The sequence below is a fragment of the Leuciscus leuciscus genome (assembly GCF_965113295.1).
Source record: "Leuciscus leuciscus genome assembly, chromosome: 13".
Classification (NCBI taxonomy): domain Eukaryota; kingdom Metazoa; phylum Chordata; class Actinopteri; order Cypriniformes; family Leuciscidae; genus Leuciscus; species Leuciscus leuciscus.
Window position 1 is genome coordinate 4,073,643 of NC_138737.1, and position 19,117 is coordinate 4,092,759.

At 37.4% G+C, this 19,117-nt stretch overlaps 1 protein-coding gene across 2 annotated transcripts in view; it reads right to left on the reverse strand.

Annotated features, from left to right (window-relative positions):
• Positions 1-3,664: 3,664 nt before the first annotated feature.
• The window catches only part of LOC309512329 (leucine-rich repeat transmembrane neuronal protein 4), a 124,383-nt gene continuing 108,930 nt past the window's right edge, over positions 3,665-19,117 (reverse strand). Inside the window, exon 4 of one of the 2 annotated variants that reach the window (XM_082187867.1) lies at positions 3,665-6,327. In XM_082187867.1, coding sequence (XP_082043993.1) covers positions 6,106-6,327 — 222 coding nt within the window. In that variant the 3' untranslated portion in view covers positions 3,665-6,105. The remainder of the gene's footprint in view (positions 6,328-19,117) is intronic. The other variant, XM_082187868.1, reaches the window with a different exon arrangement.

Genomic DNA, 19,117 nt, shown 5'->3' on the forward strand with positions numbered 1-19,117 from the left:
AACGGTGGCAATTTGTATTCTCGCTGGAACTGTGTTCTAGAATGTAGTTCAAAGAGCTCAAATATCCCTGAATGTTCTTTCTGTCAAACTCTTGCATGCAGCATCGCTTTTAAACACAGTTATGAGGCAAATTTACAAACAAACTGACTTCTGAACGGGCGCACTGTGCCGTAATGAAAGAAAGGCCTCATTTTGTAAAACTGTGATGTGTTTTCGGAGCCATCGGGGGCAAAACCTAAGCCGTGTTAAAAGCATTGACTACTGTATCAGCTCTATTTGGCTTGTGATCATCTCTGCCGATACCGGAGCATAACAGACAGTGTGGAACTCAGATGAAAGTGTCAGGATTTCAAACGGTAGCTTTCATAGAGAATAATCAATCTTAATGTTTTGCATGGTGCTGTGGGTATAAACCAAGAAATGATAAACATCGCACCAATTATTTAAGGTGATATCTATGACATCAGTCGGCATTTTATGGGAAGATGAAAGCAACATAAGATAAGAATGTCCCATTACAATCAGTAAAAAATTGTATGAGTTGTGCGAGAGAAATTCAAACGGCATGCATAATGCAAGTAGGAAGATGAGGGGGAAATCATATACTGAATAATTTCAGAAACAACAAAGCTTTGATTTTTCCCAGTTCTGTGTCACATAAAGTGCCAAAAGAACAATGAAAACCAAACAAAACAAGAAGTGTTTTCTTGTATGCATGCCACTCTGCTCATGTCATTTTTCATTGCAAAATAAATATATACCTGATTATTGGTGTTTTTATTTCATTGTATGAATTTGAGAAAAAAATACGATTTGATAGAAGTCTCTTATATTCTGCAAGGCTGCATTTATAAAAAAATACATTAAAAACTATAATATTGTGAAATATCAAACAACTTTAAAGCGTAATTTATTCCTGTGATCAAAGCCAGATCTTCAGTGTCACATGATCCTTCAGAAATTATATAGATACATTATTTAATATATTATATAAGATATCAATTATATATGTATATTTTCACTGTAAAACAAAGTTTATACAGTACAAATGTACTGTATAAAATACAAAATTATTATTATTTTTTTTTTTTATAAATTTTTTTTTTACAGGTGTTTTACCTGTAGTTTGAATTATGCATGTCATTAAGGGTTAACGGAAATGTCCGTAAAATTACTGGATAATGTTATTTTTTACAGTGAGTCTCAGTTAATAACTTGCTACATTTAGCACTGAACTATATTATCTTTTTTTCCTCTTTTTTTTATTTTATTTTTTTAGCTTGGCTGTTGCTTAAAGTCTTTTATCAGTCACTTGTAGTTTGACGAATATGAGTTTCAAAGCAGCTTCCCCATCACTTTTGTACATGAGTTTCATCAGTCGGGCTGCTAGTCGAAGTTTTATCTGAGTTTCACCAAGGTCTTAAGCTGAACGCTTCTCCTCATACATCACTCTCACATTAAAAAGGATTCACTGTGGCACGGCGGTCATGTTTTCGCAGAGATACAGACTCTTGAATTAGTCTCTGTCTTCTCATGAGATGGAGGAGGATAACCAGGACATTCTGGGAATACGGTGACAAACACCCCATGAATTTTGTGATCTCAAACTGTCCCCACCACAAAGTGTTGGTACACTCTTAAAAATACAGGTTTCAAATAGGGGTTTTCTGATGCCAGAAGAACCATATTTGGACCTTTCAGTGAACAACTCTCAAAATAACCTTTTTTTTTCTTAGTGCGAAGAACATTTAAAGGAACCGTATGTAAGAAATGTATTTCAATTAATCATAAAATGGCCCGGATATGTCACTAGACATTAAGAAATCATGTTCATTTCAAATACTTATATCACTGACAACAGTAGTCTGGCCAGGATATTGTCATTTAAAAGTGAAGTTGCAGCCCTCAACTGATGTTGATGTTGTCATGTTGTGTTTTGGCCTGAAGCTCCACCCTCCACCTATCTACCAATCACGAAGTCAGTAGTGTTTCGGCATCCGGGTTGCCAGCTCTGCTCTAGTTACCACAGCTGCAGCTACAAACGTGTCGGATAAAAAATGCCAGACTATCTGGCAACCTCGAGTCAGGGGGGAGGGGGAGGGGATACACCGCTCTACAGTCATTTGAAAGTGATTGCAGTACCAGTTTTGGCCACAATCTTACATACGGTTCCTTTAATAAAATCTGAAGAACCTCTTTTCCATGAATGAAAAGGTTCCATTGATGTTAAAGGCATCAAATACCCTTTATTTTTGAGAGTGTAGAGGAAAGAAACTCTTTGTTCGATTCTAACAATGTACTTGTTTGTCCAAACGGCTGAGAAACATGATGATGAAGCCATTTCTGCTGCGCCAGGAACTTCTGTCCGCTCTTCTTCAAAACTAGGTCCTGTGAATAAAGCAGAGGCAAATTGAAATCTAATAGTTAACAAGGACGGGACTGTTACTCCCTATATAGTACATAATATATTTGTTAGCATGCTGCTGTAAAGGGCTTAAACATCTTTACTAGACGGGCTCTTTTCTCTCCGGTCCTCTCCGCTCACGGCTGCTTTGCACCATTGACGACTCTTTCCCAGAGGAATAAAACTTAATGGGCGAAGATTTCGAGAATTCTCAGAAGTCTCAGGGCGAGAGCCTAAATGTCAAATTGAGCGAGTACAAGCGTGTGTGATTGAAGGTGATCAAACTGACAGCACAAAGCCAGAGGTTTTGATGGATGCACACGCTATAATGAAGTGTAAAAGATGAAACGCCGTATTGAATGTGGAGGAATACATAACCATTCATCACCGACATGCCGTTTGTGCTTTTAACTTTACCGGAGCGTACTTCTGCTTCCTTAATGTTCAGGATTGGTGCATTTTAAACTTGCTGCATTCATTTGCTATGGGTATTTTTCCTCTGTTTCTTAATGGAATGACTGAATGCATGAAAATGAATATTTAAAATGGATGGAGGAGGATAACCAGGTCATTCTGGAAATACTATGACAAACACACCTTGAATTTTCGTGATCTCAAACATTCCCCAGCACAAACTCTTAAAAATACAGGTTTCAAATAGGGGTTTTCACAGTGATGCCATCTAGCATCTTGATGCCAAGGATGCGATCTAGTGTTTCAAACAGCTAGATGTTGCGCAACACACTCCTTTAACTTCTTTATATCATTGCTAACATTCAATTGGCGTGATTCATCATCAGATTCATTGTTTTAAAACGGAAAAACAATTTTTATGACCCTATAATCTACAGAAATGAACGCACATGCTTATAGCTATGCAAGCTCAATTTAAATGAGTCAGACCTCATTCACACAATTTGTAATGCAACAATTACACGTTGCAGTAATGTAGCATGAATTTCTGTCTTCTTATACCATCAGTTTTCTCTTTCAGGTCAAATATTGTCATGCCGGAGAGATAGTTTAAAGAGAATCTTGCAGAGGAATTTTATAGCTACTTGAAATGACTACAATTGCACAAATATTTTAGGAAAATATTATTGTGCGTGGCCACAATAACAAAATAATGGGCTTTCAAAGGGATATTTGCATAATAACATCTGGTTGAACTTTTTTGGCTTCTTAAAAACATGGAGTCGGACGGCGAAAAAACAACAAGATGTTCAACAGTGCGAAACCACATAAACAGCCACCATATCTTACGTTTATAAGAGCATGTTATGAGTACTAGATCAACGTCCTCAAAATAGAGAAAATAAGAGACGGACAGGCATATTAAAAAAAACAAATTTACGCTTTATAACTGTTGAATAGACAAAATGAAATATATCGACCTCATTGCTAAGATACAGGAAAACACAGTCAAACGCTTAAAATAATCATCACAATCTTGGCATCAGAACTGAAACGGGTCATTCCGCTCTACAGACACAAGTATTGCATTGAAGGGGTCGGGATAATGTAAAATGTAAAAGTATATACTAGTTATCTTCTTTTTTTTTCTCACATAAATACTGGTATAAAAACATTTGGTTGGAAAATCACTGTAATCATTATTAGAGGACAGGTGTTTGACGCACCGTGCCACTTGACAGATGCTTCGAACATATGTTGCAATTATGTAAAATCGCAAAGGAAAGTAAAATTTTTTGAAACCAATGTTCTTTTCAAACAGCAGGCTAATATTCAAACACAGCCATCTTCTCTTTCCTTTTCCATTCGCACTTTCAGTTCATGCACTCGCGCTAACACACACACACACTGACACACACGCACACACACACACACACACACACACATAATGCATGTTCACTTCCTCCTGGATTAAAGATAAGGCTCCTCTTCCTGGTAACAAGATTGTGTTTCTGTAGAAGCAAAGACATCCTTGTTTTAATTTACATATGTACAAGACAAGTAGTCCAGTCTGGGATGAGCTTCCTCCCACTTTACAGCGTCTCTAGGTCACTCCAATGGTCTTTATTTGTACAGTTCCAGCTGGAATGTGAGTTGTGGCAAAACAGAAAGAAAAGGAATCCATTTCCATGTCATTTAATGGATCGTCCAGGCCTCTGCGAAATACGGCACAATGTCCAAAGGCGGTGTTACATGGAACAAAGGGGCAAGATGATGATGGTTAACAGTTTATGGTACTAACGTAGTACACTGTAGCATACATCCACTTTCTTAATGGGTACGTAAAAGATGCGACCAATAGGCTTCAACAACAAAAACAAGTTGTTTTAATTGTTAATTTCCACGAGTCCTCGATTTCCATTCTGTTAATCTGTAAAATGCTTTTTACAACAACAAAAAAAAATCACCCTCCAGGAAGTGACATCGTTTTGTAGGGAAACAACATCCTGCCTGATAAACTTTTAAAAGACAATTTTTGAAAAGTATCATCGTCATGTAAACTTTCTTGCCATGGTAAAAATAATAATCATGTTATATTTACTGTAAGTTTTCACGTCCCCTAAAACACGTTGTTTTACTTGTTAATTGTCCCGTGTCTACGACTTTCCATTCTGTTAGTTATTGGTAAAATGCTTTTTACAAATGAAAATAAAAAGTTGCTTAATGATATATTTAAAAAATATCATCCTCATGTAAAATGTCTTGGTATTGTTATATGAATTATGTTTTAAGTGCCTGATCTTGACTTGATTGTCTTCAAGACCATTTTATTGAAATAAATTAAACTACCACAAAGTCAAGGCCTATCAGGAATGACCCTGGTGTTAACATCCTATAAGTGAAAGGAAACTCAAAGTGAACACCTCACAGATTGTGTCAGACATTTTCCACAGTCGGTGTAAAACAGCACTGATAAATGATGTCACAGCTGTCAGTGATTTTCAGAGTAAAACCAGCATGGCATGATGGAGTCTTTCATCATAATACCAAACCATCAAGACTCGTTTGAAAGATTTACAATAGAGAAGCCGTCAAAGTGAGGGTCATATTATCATTTACAATTCAAATTCGCCAGCTCACCTTGAGGAATTAAATTTGGGAAATTTTATATAAAGCAATTATCGCTGACTTCATGGGGCAGGAGTCCTTCTGAAAGGCCTTATTAGAAAGAGATAAAAGAGACTTTTTTTTTTTTTTTTTTTGCTCAGAACCTGCTCAGAAATTCCTTTGCTTGCTGTTGCTCTGGTTTCTTCAATCCATTTAAGAGACGGCGTTTTACTTTTAATTACTTCGGGTAACATTTAGTTACCAATGTTTGCTTTTTCAAAGTATGCATGCTCTTGAGTCAGTAAAGGCCTTGATGTTTATTTCTCGCTTGAGACGTTTCGCGTGATGCTTTTGAAACATTTAGAGGGCCGAGCTCACAAAAAGCCTAAAGCATCCGGATAAAATGCTCCCCCACCCCCCTAAAAAAAAAACATCCTGTTAGATTATTCCAAACACATCGATCGTACAGTACAATGATGATCCTTGCGAATGACAAACCAGAGTGCGTTTTTAACCCACTTCACGACAAAGACAGAGTCGATCCTGTCCTCTCCTGCGAGTCTGTAGTCCATCACACTGGCCCATATATCTCTACATCAGTCTCGTGGTGGGTTCATGTTGAGGGTAGAGCGTAGGCCCTCCGGGGACATCCAGGCGACAGGGACGAGTCCATCTCCGGCTCACTGCGGGAGGGTGCGGATATCTGACAGAGGGGCTGCAGGCACGGAAGGAAGGAGGCCAGCGGACGGGACGGCGCAGCGTTCTCGTGCCCCCAGCCCCTCCAGGGCCTGGGACGGGGGCTCAAAGCCCCTGTTCATGTGCAGGGGCTGGTGAGCCTGGCAGTAGTCCACGATGGGCTGCTCATACCTGTAGAACGCCAATGTGCCCATCTGTTGTGGGGCCTGAGAGACAGAACAGACAAAGAGGAACATGGTTAGAATTAATGCTGTGTTTCATAGAGAGAACTGCTCTAGGATCAATGATGCCGGCTGTATCTCGTATATGGTGTTGCAAAAAATACTAATAATTTAATCAGGCATTCAGTTTCAGTCATTATAGATTTCATGAATAATTTATTTGATTAAAAAAATAAATAAAATAATAATAATAATAATAATAATAATAATAATAATATATATATATATACATATACATAAAACAAAATATTAAAACAATATATTTATACATAAATACAATTAGGAAAAAACTATCTTTATCCAATAATAATACTAATAACATAATAATTAAATCATTGTAATTTTCATGAGTAATTAATTTGTTTTATAAATCTAATAAAATTACATTAATAAAAGTAATAAATATATATATGCAATATATATGAATATTATATTTATTATTTATGTGTACACATACATAATAAATATAATATTGCATTTGTATCCTGGCCGTTTGTGACGTATATTCATGTCAAAACACTTTTATATCTTGAAAGAATGTAAATAGACAGGGGAAAAATAGGATATGGATCTGTGCCTTAGTGTAAATGCAACCTTAAAATGTGGCAGTGTCCAACCGAGTGCAGCGTGCACGGATAAAACCCATCTAAAGTGTGTGAAATGTATTTTCAGTGGACTGCAAATGAGTTCCCCTCTCTCGTAAGAGGCCCATGAGCTCTGCAATCAACCCTATAAATACATTCTCCATTTGCAGCAACAGGCCAATCAAAAGTTTAACACACAGCAAATGCAATGAGATTGGCAAGCCGGCCACCCGCTCGCTCACTACAACGGAGCCAATACACCGAGCATTCGCAAATAACAGGAAATGCATCTGACAGGTGGAGAATGCTAATATTGTTAGATATGGCATAAAGATCAGAAGATCACACTGAAAGTGAAAAGAGTGTGCGGTCGTTTCAGTAATTAACAACACATTCAGATTCAGATTTTTCCCTCCAACAACCATCACAAAAGAAAGCCTAATTACTCCTTTGAGTCTAATTTGGTTGTAATTAGTACCTTTGGAATGCAAAATGTGATAACATCGTTTAGAGTTCATCATTAGGGTAACCAGGGCTCATAAATGAACCTTTTTAGTCACTTGTGCAAGAGGTATTGTAACATGTCAGACATGCTTTTTATCAGATGACAGTGATGTTGCAATAGAAACACTGAATGGAAATGATATGCCTACTACAGTGCAGAACTAAAAATGTACACTCATTACCTTAAAGGGACAGTGCACCCATAATGACCATTTGTGGATAACAAAATAATTGTTTTGGAAAACGGAAATGCACCTTAACCTGTCCATGTGACTTGTGTGGTATATTCAAAATCATATACAGTACAGTATGATAGCTAGACGGATGGATGGATGGATGGATGGATGGATGCATGGATGGATGGATGGATGGATGGATGGATGGATGGATGGATGGATGCATGGATGGATGGATGGATGGATGCATGGATGGACGGATGGATGGATGGATGGATGGACGGATGGATGCATGGATGGATGGATGGATGGATGGATGGATGGATGGATGGATGCATGGATGGATGGATGGATGGATGCATGGATGGATGGATGGATGGATGGATGTATAGATAGATAGATATAACAAGTTAATGGTAGATGTTACCAGTGAAGCAAAAGCTTTTAAAGTGTACTGTACATAATATACAATTTCCTGCTGAGGATTTGTAAACCTTTCCCATTCTTCCCTGAGTATGTGTGTGTGTGTGTGTTGTTGCTGGGAAATTGAGGATGGCTGGCCGTACTGACATTTAAAGCACAGAAAACATGGCACAGACAGGGTTTAGCACACACAGATGCACAGATCTTCATAAGCGGCATCTGAACATGGCATCGGTTGGCCGGCCGCTCTGTAGACCTGATTTATATGCAGTCCCGGGCTCTAGAGAGAAAGCACTTACATACCACTGCTTTTATTCTCTTAAATGGAGGGCTTGACTCCATTAAGTGGAGATCACTTATTACATTACAGCCATTTTGCTGATACGGCGCGTTTGGCTTCCGCCATCCCAACCTCTGCCTCACTGCTGCTTTGAATTGTATATAATTATGTGCTAATTAAGTAATATTAGCTCCTGACTGTTTTAACGGAAGCAGACCCCAGCAATAATGCGTGAGATAAGCAGGTAAGTTTGCGTACAACGAACTGCACAGGTTAATGCTTAGTTCTTAGCTTATTAAAGGAACGTTCTGAGAGAAAATAGCTGGCGATGAAGACACTAATGATAAATGCAACCCGCAACGTAATGATTGGTGAGAAATGTTCTAATGGCGACGCCACTAATGTGGACAGGGAGTGATATAATGGTATTGTCAATTACACTTTTTAATTGCATCACAAGAACAAGTTCCTCTGAGCGATTAAGAAAGATAAAGGAGCATCGTTTGATCGCTAAGAGAACTGAAACGCAATCTGTTGCGATTGATTAGCGGCGCATTCACCATCTGTGAACTCTCTAAACCGATTGCGTTAAACTCGCGGACGCTAACGTCATGCAAACAGAGAGAAGAGACGAATTGTCCAGAGATCATGGTGCATGTTCCATCAGCCCACAATTGGATTGTGCTGCATTACCCAACAGAAGACAGATCGATTTACAACGAATGCTTGTCAGATTAAATACGGCCCCTCCCTCTCAGCCGCAATGACGGCGACTGAGATATGTTTATGAAATTCACTTTAGGAAGTGGCCAAAGGACTGTGTGTGTCCGTAATGGCACTCCATTTGTGCGTTTGTTTCCGTTTCCCATCCTGCTTCATACTGCACATTACGGCATTTGTAGGTACACTGGCACCAAAAAGTGTTCAGACACTTAAAAGAAATGTCAGTGCATTAGTGTGAGGGAAGACAGACATTGTGGATGCGTTGTCAGTCCATTTTTAAATAAATCATATTTGCATAAAATATTAAAATGGGGGCATAAAGTGCCTATGGAAAATGGTGCTCCAGTGGCATGTGGTGTCCGTGTGGTTCAGCTTCCCTCGAGCATGAGCACACTTATCGAGAAAACATTTCACATGAAGATATTTAAGTTTTAAAAGATTAGTTTTAAAGCCACACTTATGGGCATCTGTGTTTGAAACTGTTTTGATCAAGGATTCAGTCTCTCTAAATCCTCCTTTCCGAGAGCCTACTCTGCTCTGATTGGTCACATGGCCCAGTCTGTTGTGATTGGTCTATTCTGCTGTGATTGGTCACATGGCCCAGTCCGTTGTGATTGGTCTACTCTGCTGTGATTGGTCACATGGCCCAGTCTGTTGTGATTGGTCTATTCTGCTGTGATTGGTCACATGGCCCAGGCTGTTGTGATTGGTCTACTCTGCTCTGATTGGTCACATGGCCCAGTCTGTTGTGATTGGTCTACTCTGCTCTGATTGGTCACATGGCCCAGTCTGTTGTCATTGGTCTACTCTGCACTGATTGGTCAGATGACCCAGTCTGTTGTGATTGGTCGACCGCTTATAGCACATGCCAGAAAGGAAACGGCATCACCAAAACTGAATTTCAACTACGTAGGTTTCCTCAGCACTTGATACACAGTGATATGAAGAGTAAAGATGGCATCAGTTTTACCATATCAATTCGAGCACGAGTCCTCATGCTTTGGAAGTGCATGCAAAATGGATTTGCTTTGGCAGCGAAGAAAACAGCATCTTCTCAACATTTCGACAACACAAACCAAACTCTCAACTACAGTGTTTGAGGGCAGGTCAAAGTAGACGTCGTTCGTAATGAAGACCATAGCCTGGCATTCTGCTAATTAAATATACAAATCTAAAGGTTTGTGCAGGAAGTAAGACTGGAAATAGTTCAGAATCCATTCTTTCTTTTGGGAGACAATACCTTAATTTATCTGCACTCTGATCTTTGAAACTTTGCAGACCTTTTAGATTCACAAACAGCTCTATTGAACACACAAAAAAAGGTAATATCTGAATGAGGGCACTTTAAATCAGCTTGTGTTTTGGTGATTTTTAGTGGATGTATGAAGACAGTTCCTTAAGAGGAACCACAGGTGTAGAAAAATCACATTGACTATCAAAATGTTTCACTAACTTCAAACAAACACGTCACACAATACTTCATTTTTGTTTTAATAATTTGTGTAATATTTTCATTATTTAAAAACCCCTGAAAACACCTCAATAGTTGTGGGCAGGGGCGTAAGGCCACAGTGAATTCATTGAAGCATGCAAATTCAACCACACATTATTACATTTATAACAGAATTACTTATATTTACTTAAATTTTTTAAAATAATTTATATATGTTTATATATAAATATAAACTATAAAATATAAATGCATATATTGTTTGATGTTTTGTCTACTTTTTGCATATAATGCAATAACATTCATACGTTTTTAAGTGTGACTTGTGTGTTCAAATACCTTTCGGGGCCACTGTAAACCTAAATGAAGAAAACAATTATGCAAATTTGCTTAGTTGGGGGTCCACATAAAAGGCCTTTAGAACGACTTCAAGGCTCAGTTTGCTTAATTATATAGCTGGAAATAAAGAAGTGAAAATGTTGTCTTAGAAGCATTTAAATGAGCGTATGGCTCTTTTGTGTTGAACAAATTGCCACTTTTTGCACATTTACAATCGCACCGAGAGATTACAGGTCTACTTCAAGCGGGATTTCAAGTGCATATAATCTCTTGTTAATTGTAAAAAGTAAAAATAAAAAGTCTGCATTCTTGCTATTTAACAAAAGTGTTTTTTAGTATTGTCCCTAGCTTGCTTTGGCATGCATTTTGAAGGCTGCCCTGTTCATTGCATCTAAATCACGTTTCATTGTTTACATAGGTGCGGATTTGTAAGATCCACAAGGTTGGATTAATCTTCATGCAGCGGAGTCTTCATCGCACAGCTGCGTTTCACCGCATTCATCTGGGAACGAGGACTTAGAGTTAGTGATCGACCTTTGCCGGATACAAACCCCATTTGTACAGCCTTGTCAATCCTATTTCTCTGTTTAATGGACTGCTGGAGCGATCATTCAGTTTGCAACTATGCAATCAATTATCCATAAATGCAAATGGGATTAATATTTAACCATTCCCTTTCCTTTTTATACCAACGTACAACAAGTGTAAAGGCAACATACGGGACAACTGCTAAAGAAAAAAGATGCATATGCATAAAACAGCATTTCTGATCACATTCCCAATGAAGTGTTTGACTACGGTGTTTTTTTTCCTTCACAAACACCCTTCCGCCCCCGTTTCTTTTGAAAAACAGGATTAAAGATGCTTGGGAGTGATGAATATTTTAAAAATAAAAGGCTTTTTGGCTTCGCACGCCTGTTGTCCATCCCGGTTTAATCACAAATATTGGGAGCTTTTGCTTTTGGCTGCTGCGGTCAGAGCTTTTAAAGACGTGACTCATAGCGGGTTGCGTCTGGGCTCTTGCCAGCGTTCTGTGTTAAGAGCTAAGTGCAGTTGATGCACAGGATTGAGTCTTAGAAACTCCTCTTCTACACAATACAGAGCTTTAGAGTGCATATCCACTACGCTTCAGATTGAGAGGTGAACACACAACAAATATTGGCTATGTTTGGATGAATCCTTTTGCTTACTACTAGAAGTGGGCGATATGACCATAATCTTATATCATTTATATTTGACTGGCAGATCATCAACATGCTGCTACATTTCTCTCCGATACAGTAGGAAATTAAATGAAGTTGAATGTGGAGGATTTTGACATTGAACATTTTTGATAGTTTTAACAGTGACAGGATGCACGTAAGCGGTCTGTTAAAGACTTCACTCTTTTATTTATATAAGGGAATATCTCTCATTTTTGTTACGTTTAAGTAGTAAAATATCTAAAACTAAAACTAAATAAAACTAAAAACTAAATTATAAGAACTATATAGACATATTTCATCATAAATGAGGTAAATGTTTGTACAATCTGAATCAGGGTAATTATGATTAACTAAAACTATTTAAAAAAAATCAGTTCATTGAAATAAAGTTGAAATAAAATAAAATAAAAATATTAGTTAAAAAACTTAAACTTAAACTGGCAATAAACGGAAATAAGTTGAAGTTGAAGCACTAAAATTATTAACTGGAAATAAATAAATTATTAACACACACACGCACACGCACACACAAAAAAAAATAACACTGACAAAAGCACATATAAATATAAAAATATTTATAAAACTAAAATAAAACTGATCTGAATAGCTTTTTGAGTGTCAGATTAAATCAATAGAATGTATTACTTTTTAAAAAATATATTCAATAGCGTGTTTCTTTTCCGGAGAATCTGCATATATGGATGTGGAATTACTGTAAGCCGTCGAAAAAACTAAATTAATCGAATATACTGGTCTTTTTGAGCTACTGTGGAAAAAAAGAAAAGAAAAAAAAATGGTGGAATGGGATCAATTTCTCATTCACATCTACTAGAATACTGTGTGTAAGTCACACCTGTTATAATAAAAATAACTGTGTGAATGTAGCCATAGTCATTTTTTCCATTCACAAAAAGTTTTACACATACAGAAATGAATAGTATGTGTCACACCAATTGAAATTCAAATCTACTCACATGAAGAACAGCTTATTGTGCATGAGGTGATTCCCTCCATGTTGAAATCACATGACCAGCTGGAAATTGCTCTTATTATGCTGGAAATATCAGGCACTTTTAAGAAAGAATAAACTCATAGTGGGTGACTATTATGCCTGTGAATCTGGTATTTCCGTTTTCAAATACCAATAACTGAATGTTTTTGCTTTTGTGTAATGCCACACACACAGAGGAAGTCAAAAAGGCACATTCATGATTGTTAAGCAGATTTTTTATAATAGTGAGGCATTTTTGAATGGTTTAATTGCGTTTTCTTGGAAAATGTCTCATATAAATGAATTGATTCATTCAAAGATTTTCAGTAATTACCTTCTCTCTCTGACCCTGCCCTTATTAGGCTGCCATGTTTAACTTTTCAGCATTGCAAATGATAAATGTTGAAAAAGCTACTTCAGCTCTGTGCGTACAGTCAGTGTGCTAAAATATCACGCCAACTCTCTAATTATATTACTTTGACTGATCACTCAGTAAAATAACAAACATTCCCATTAGCAAACAACACTTAAATTAGCAGGCAGTATAGATATTGCAAAGAAAGACTTGTAGTAGAAAGAAAGAGTATTTATTATGGAAATAATATACTGTAAAGGTGCACTACTTTTTTTTTTTTTTTTTTAATTAACAAAATTTAAATAATGTGTCAATACATCATCAATCCTTCTTCCAAAACATGGTTTTGTCTTACCCTGATTCACTATGGTAAGTCTTTTATAAGTGTTTATATTTTAGATGTGACAGATGGTTTTCGCCCTTGAATTGCACACATGCATCACTCGCCTGTGCGTGTCTCGTCATATCCGTGAATAGAGAATACATTGACGCGTTAGCAGTCACAATGAGTGAGAAAGGTTGACAGCCGCTAAATCTCCAACCTCTCTAGAGAATCACCCGTTTAATCAAACACCGAACAGAGGAGATTCTGCTGGAGAAAGAGAACGAGACAGAGCTCGTAATAAAACAAGAATCAACATTGGCTTGGCTTTTCTGTGAGGGTGAGAACCGTGATTTGAAATGTAAATGTGACGTGGAGATGTTTTTATTACTCAACAGGAGAATAAATAATTTTATTGAACACATAAAATGCCATATGTAGCTCTCTAACAGAGTTTGAGACATTGTAAACCGTCATGGTTGTTGTAGCACTGTGCTGGAAGTATAGTGTCTACTAATGGGTAAAGCTACAGTAACGTCTTCAGCTGATAATAAACTGATTTATATCTGTAGGATAATCTCTCTCTCTTTATATTTGTTATGATAAGGAACCATATTCATCCGCGCAGTCACGCAGAGCCAAAGCACCACCAAAACAATGTTCTTCCACAAAATGCATGCAGTTTTGTTTTTAACAGCTAGAGGGCCAAATGTTATAGTGTGACTTTAATATTATATTATTTGCAAGTATAGTTTTTTTTTTAAAATACATACTTTTAAGATTCGAAGTACACTACAAGTGCATATTCAGTATAATTAAGTGCACTTCTTTTCCTCAAGGGAACAATATGCAATTTTATCATTCTCAACCCAGCCTGCTCTCGTTTCATTTCCACTTTGGAATATTTGATATTTCTAAGCAAATGTCCATGTTTCTGCTGACGTTCCCTTTCAGATAACGCCAGCTTCACCCTGAAAGCACCTTCATTCATTCAGCGCGCTCGTCTCCACAGCGTCAGAAGGCCGTGTCTGAGATTAGTATGCCACGCTGCATGCTGGGACACATGATGGCCAGTGATTCTAATAGCAGGCTGTCCAAGTTTCTTCGCTGCGGCAGCGGACAGGCCCTACACAGAGCGCCCGCACACTGAATGATCCCACAGACTAAAGGACAGGCCAGGAACGCCACAGCACTCCGTTAATATGCAGCGTAGTGGCCGTGGTTGTCACAGGAGAGCCCGGCACACGCAAGCTGTCTCGGATTACTTTCTGCCTTTTTAGCCCGTCCTTTATACCGACGTCTTTTTCCTTTAGCGTCTCTCTTAATCACTTAGGCTTATGTTCGCTGTCTCTCTTTCTATCTTCACCCGGGAAAAGCGTTTCGCTGTGACCCCTGATGCAGCGCAGAGGGACACGATCTGAATGAGCAGTTTGATAAGCAATCTAAACCTAATAGCTTAGAAACTGGAATTAATTGTGTTGCACAATGACATTAAAGTGTTGATCGCCTGTGGTCTCTCGGGTCCACATGCAAAATAATCTACACACTGTATTTTTCTTTCCCACTACTGACACATGGACAAATCTTTTTTTATTATTCTTATTAGTAGTAATAATAATTAATAATAATTCGTTACATTTATATAGCGCTTTTCTGGGTACTCAAAGCACTTTACATATGGAAGAGGGAAATCTCTTCAACCACCACCAATGCAGTAGTAGTATTACTATTATATTTAGTATTCTTGTTTCCACTAAAAATATGCAATCCCATAAACAGATATATATATATTTTTTCAGAATACAACTTATTTTTAGAGAATATACCGGTCATGAGTTTGGTATCCTTACATTTATTTTATTTTTTTTGATGGCAAAGCTACATTTTTAGGATCATTACTCCAGTCTTCAGTGTCACATGATGCTTCAGAAATCATTCTAATATGTTGTGCTGTTCATATTTTTGTGGAAACCATGATACAGATTATTAGAATGAATTCTGAAGGATCATGTGACACTGAAGACTGGAGTAATGATGCTGAAAATTCAGCTTTGCAACACAGGAATAGATTATATTTTCAAATAGAAAACAGTTCTTTTTTAATTGTGATCATATTTGACAATATTACTGTTTTTACTGTATTTTTTATCAAATAAATGCAGCCATGGTGAACACGAGGAACATTATAAACATAAAAAAATCGTAATATTTCAAACTTTTGAGCAGTAGTGTATCTTAAACCAGAATGATACTGAATTTACATTTATTCTCCCTCATGTTCCAAACCCATATGATTATTTCTTCCATGGAATACAAAAGGAGGATGTACTGGAATCTCTTTTGCATACGATTACAGTAAATGAGGACAAAAAAAGACTCAAAAGCATCATAATAGTATCACAAAAATAGTCCATATGACCATGTGCACTATATTCTAAGTCTTCTGAATCCAAATGATAGCTTTGTGTGGGGAATTTTTGTCAGGATATACTTTCATGGTGCTTTTGCATCCTCTTTAAAGCATGAAAGCCTTTTTCAAAACAATTCAATTTTACGAACAATGGGGCTAGAAAAACATAAAAAAATTGATCTGAAAACAACATTTTTCTTTGCACGCTTTACAGTGAGGTCCCATTAGTTAATGTGGGTTAATGCGTTAACTAACAATGAGAAATGATACTGTATTTATTACAGTAATTATTAACATTTACAGATAAAATTAGATAACAAAAAAAAAAAAAATACATTGTCATTGTTAGTTTATGTTAGCTCGGGTTCATAATGCTAACAAATACAACTTCTGATATCAATAATGTATTAGTAAATGTTGAAATTAACATGGAACCTTATTGTAAAGTGTTACCAATTTATCTTGTTATAAGGACGTTTAGATATCTTTTAGTGGAAAATAATATGTTTTTTCCCCGGCTTAACTCTTGACCTACACTTGTCCTGTCTCAAACAGAGCGTTCTGTTCTTGTCTTGAGCAAGATAGCATGTGATATCGCTATCGCCCATGTGCGTTTGTTACAGATGAGCAAAAATGTGTGTACAGATACATCAACCCTCCACTGGCCTCATAGTGGGACTGTATATATGATAGGTGATACATCCATATACCAACATTAATGTAATGTTTTTGTATATGTTAATATTAAAATATTTTATAAAATGGACACTCTTAGAAGAAAAGGTGCTATAGAATCTTAAAGGGTTCTGTATAAACCTTTTAGTTCTGTATAGACCCCACTGAAGTGTAAACATTTATAATCAGTGTTGGGGAAAGTTACTTTTAAAAGTAATGCGTTACAAAATTGTGTCACTCCCTAACTAACTTTTAGTTAGTAGTTAGTAACTAACTTTTTATGGAAAGTTATACATTGTTACTTTTTGGGTTGCTTTCTCTCTCACCTGGGCTGGGCTTGCTTGTTCTTATTTTGGTTTAAAAATAAATAAATAAATAATAAGTTCTATTTTTGGCAAATGTATGGCCCTTTCACCAAAAGTGAAATGAATAAGCCTAAAGCCCAATTTATAATTCTGCGTCGAACTTACACCGTAGCTACGTCGTAGGCTGTGTGTAGCGCGCGTACCCTTCGGCGTACCCTGACGTGCACCTCTCCAAAAATGTAACAACGCGTCAACTCTACGCGGACGCAAGCGCTGTGATTGGTCTGCTGGGACCGCTCCCTCGGGTTTCACATGCTCCCTCTGCAAGTGTAATTGCGCGTCAACGCGGACAACGACGCAGAAGTATAAATGAAAACCAACGCGTTGGCTACAGCGCAGAGGCTCCGGCGTAGGTCCGACGCAGAAGTATAAATCAGCCTTAATGCTGAAGGAAATGCAAATTCACGCCTGTACAGTAGAGGGCGCCACTCAAACAAACCTTTCAGCTGCACTGCTGTTCTGGGGTGCGTTTCCCGTACAATGACGTAGCTCGCTGCTTAACTACCATAGTATGATGCATCGTTGAAGAAGTCGCGACTGTTTCCCGAAACCATATTGTCGCAAAGTGGTCGTTCAACCACATTGGTTAATGATGTCAAACAGGTGGTGGAGTAATAACTACTTTTAATGAATCTGTTGAGATCGAATGAATGCTAGATGTTTAGCTATAAATTACGGACATGACATCTGAGGACTATTTCAAATTTTTCTCAGTTATTTTGCTTTATTTCCAGATTCAATCATAGGCTCGTTCACGTTCGCACATGCACACTCTTCAAAAACGGTGCTTTAAATCTCTTGACAAACTTAAAGATGTAAATTACATTTGTATGTATTCTAAATAAAAAATACAGATTGCACTGAATGTCAGTTTGCTTATTTTGCTCAGGATAGGGATTTATTAATTCCACATGTCAGGCAAACAAGAAACTCTGCTTCTAACCACAGGTCGAGAGCTGTCGTTCAAACCACACAAGTTTGTGATGCTGTTTGTGAATGTTCGTTAGAACTATGTTTTCGGGAAACACCGACTCGTTGAACTATTATGATAACGACGGAACTTGCGACCAAAGTTGGCTAACGATGCTTTTGGGAAACGCACCCCTGGATCGCAGAAGAATTGGACCCAGGAGAAGAAAGTTCAACTCTTTTACTTCAGCAATAAAAAAAGAATCACAAATGTGATGTCATTTTTAATTATTAGTATGGTTGAATTGGATAATCAAAGGTCAGCAGCAAATACATTGGTTAATAAAGTGAGATTAAATACATAAAGTTGTGTAAAATGTTACGCACAATGTCCACCTAGCTATTTTTCTTACAAAAAAAGGCATCGAGTGACCATGGCTGTCAAGTTCAAGCAAAATAGTGAAGAATAGACCCATTGAAAGTCTTGACCTCCGCTTAAATTCTCCAGTCGTACGCAAACAGTGTGAACATGCATTCAAATATCTAATTTTGTGTTCAACAGAACACAGCAAGTCATACAGGTGTGGAACGGCTCAAGGGTTAAAAGATGATGACAGAAAACCATCGCTTTGTAACGACTCTGCAGTCGCTGCATCAACGTTCCCACCATGTTTAAATATTCAAGCAGTGAATGAGCAAGTCTGTGAAACTAAACAAAGAAGTGCCCACATTTGCCAAAGCCCCGGAGAGAGCATGTCATGTATACGCAAGGCATGCCAGCAGAATGAAAATGCAGGTCTGAAAGCTGTTTTTGTGTTTGTTTGCTTTATTTTTTTCTGACATTCTCCTTATTTTGCTCCTTATATTAATCAGGCAGATGGTTCAATTTCTCTAAGTGGCTTCTTGTTATTTCCTAAGTAGATAAAAAGAAATATATTCCAATATATCAGAAATCCCAGAAGACTACACAAGAGATTGCAAGCACTTCTGAAAAACATTTTTATTTGCTCTTGCGACATGCATCGCCGTACCTGCAGATTGTTATGAAGTTTAAGAGCCAAGAT